The sequence below is a fragment of the Manduca sexta genome, chromosome 4 (assembly GCF_014839805.1).
Source record: "Manduca sexta isolate Smith_Timp_Sample1 chromosome 4, JHU_Msex_v1.0, whole genome shotgun sequence".
NCBI classification, from domain to species: Eukaryota; Metazoa; Arthropoda; class Insecta; order Lepidoptera; family Sphingidae; genus Manduca; species Manduca sexta.
Window position 1 is genome coordinate 3,799,276 of NC_051118.1, and position 2,675 is coordinate 3,801,950.

General features: G+C 47.0%; 1 protein-coding gene across 1 annotated transcript; it reads left to right on the forward strand.

Annotated features, from left to right (window-relative positions):
- The first annotated feature begins 667 nt into the window (after positions 1–667).
- On the forward strand, positions 668–1,219 carry LOC119190337. The gene has a single exon (XM_037442086.1). It carries the CDS (start codon positions 668–670, stop codon positions 1,217–1,219), a length of 552 nt encoding a protein of 183 aa, XP_037297983.1.
- The last annotated feature ends 1,456 nt before the right edge of the window (positions 1,220–2,675 follow it).

A 2,675-nucleotide genomic window follows, 5' to 3' on the forward strand; every position in this document is an offset into this window, starting at 1 on the left:
GGCATCGGCCGTACTAGCAAATGACTGCTCCTGTCAACTGTCAACTTAGCTGTCACCTGTCAACTTAGCTGTCACCTGTCAACTTAGCTGTCACCTGTCAACTTAGCTGTCACCTGTCAACTTAGCTGTCACCTGTCAACGTGCTTCGTTCCGGTTCACGCAAGTACTGCTTATCTACGTTTTTGCCGGAGACTTGGAAATTACAAGTCCATTACAGACATTTTAACCTCAGTGAAGTTCAATCTTAACGATAACATCCAGTGACATTCGGTGTGACTGCTATTTAAATTTAAAGTGCCATATAGCATTTGTTAATATTGTTTACATTTAATCCAACTTTGTTTACATTAACTTAAATTTGTTCATACCTTTGTATAAAATAAGTGATGGCAATCAGCCGGACTAACCGTAACGTTAATACTCATTGTAGAAATTCGCTCAATGGTTATTGTCCATTTAGATTAAGTATATATTTTGTATTTGCTTATATCAAACCACACAACTAATTTCTAAGTATTTTACCATTTTGTGTTCATTTATGTTTATCTGCTATTTTATGTTTATCACAAGTGCAAATATCTAAAAACCTAAATTTTATTATTGTGTGTGGTGACGGTTGGTTGTGGTTCCTTTCCAACACCTGCTTATTCATTCCCTTTCATTAACCATGTCTGAGGAATTGCTAGCTCGCCTCTCCGCTTTGGAGGCTGAAAACGCTAATCTGCGCGCCTCGCAAGTGCAGCCTAATGCTACGTCCATATGCAGGGTTGCTATAAAACTGCCACCATTTTGGCCTGATAGGGCAAACGTTTGGTTTGCTCAAGCAGAGGCACAGTTTTTGCTTGCAGGGATTACCACGGATGAGACCAAATACAGTCACATTCTCAGCAAAATTGATCATCAAATTGCTGGGGAAATCGAGGACATAGTGGCCAATCCCCCGGCTCAGGACAAATATAAAAACTTAAAAAACACACTTGTCAAACGGTTTTCTTCATCTGAAGAACAAAGGTTGAGGAAACTTCTCAGTGAGGAGGAACTTGGTGATAGGAAACCATCACAATTCCTCCGTCACCTGAAATCTCTTGCAGGGCCCACATTTACCGACGACAACATCCTTCGTCAGTTATGGCTACGACGCTTACCTCAGCATGTTCAAGGCATCCTCGCCGCCCAGGCCGATCTCGGTTTGGAGAGGATCGCCGACATAGCTGACTAAGATTGTTGAGGCGCAACCAGCTACTGCAAATGTTTGCGCCACTGCCGCCGCGCCTTCTCTGACCACCTTGATGGAGCAGATTGAGGAGCTAAGAAAGCAAGTTGCTGCTCTATCCTCCACCCGCACTGGTCGCTTTAGGTCTCGGGATCGCTCCTCATCTAGAAGAAGGCAATCTTCCCGCAATACCACTTACAATGCCCGCTCGAGTTGTTGGTATCACAAGAAGTATGGTACAAATGCCAACAAGTGTGTTACTCCTTGCAACTGGGAGTCGGAAAACCCTCCGAGCAATCAGTAGCGGCGGCGACTGATTGCGACTCCACTCAACCCAACGGCCGCCGTCTATTTGTCACTGACCATGTCACTAAGCGACAATTCCTTATTGACACTGGGTCTGATCTATGCTGCTACCCACGCCGCTGGCTTGCAGGTCAGAGGAAACCCACTGACTACGAGCTCAGCGCCGCTAATGGGAGCAGTATTAAGACCTACGGCACTATTAACTTGACACTGAACCTTGGTCTCCGCCGGAAATTTATTTGGCAGTTCGTCGTTGCCGACGTTACCACCGCTATTCTGGGCTCAGATTTCCTGTCTTATTACCATCTTTTGCCAGATTGTCGCAATAAAAATTGGTTGACGGAACCACTAGCCTTTCAGCTTCCGCCTCTTCTGCAACATCGGAGCAACCCAGTATCAAAGCCGTTGCTTCAGCCAATTCTGCTTTCGCACAGGTGCTGGCAGAGTTTCCTGATATAACCCGTCCACCAGGCCTTCCCAGGACGGTCAAACACAACACTGTCCACTTTATAAAAACAACGGACGGGCCACCCATTTCCTGTCAGCCTCGGCGTTTGGCTCCGTAGAAATTAATCTCAGCCAAAAAGGAATTTGATGACATGATTCAATCAGGCATCGCACGACCATCTAAAAGTGCCTGGTCGTCCCCCTTGCACATGGCCATCAAAAAAGACAACACTTGGCGTCCCTGTGACGATTACAGGTCACTGAACGCCAGAACAATACCAGACCGTTACCCGGTCCGACACATCAACGACTTTGCCCACAATCTTGCAGGTGCCAATATCTTTAGCACCCTCGACCTGGTCAAGGCCTACCACCAGATCCCCGTGGCAGAAGAGGACGTCCCGAAGACCGCCATCGTTACTCCGTTTGGCCTCTTCGAATTTCCCTTCATGACCTTCGGTCTCCGTAACGCCGGTCAAACCTTTCAAAGGTTTGTCGATGAGGTCACACGGGGTCTCGACTTTTGTTTTCCCTACGTGGATGACATCCTCGTCTACTCTGCAGATGAGGCTCTCCACCGGGAGCATCTTCGGATTCTTTTCGGGCGCCTCCAAAATTACGGGGTAGTAATCAACCCTTCGAAGTGTATCCTTGGTGCTCGTGAAGTGGCATTTCTGGGTTACCATATCAGCCCAGAAGGCACCAGACC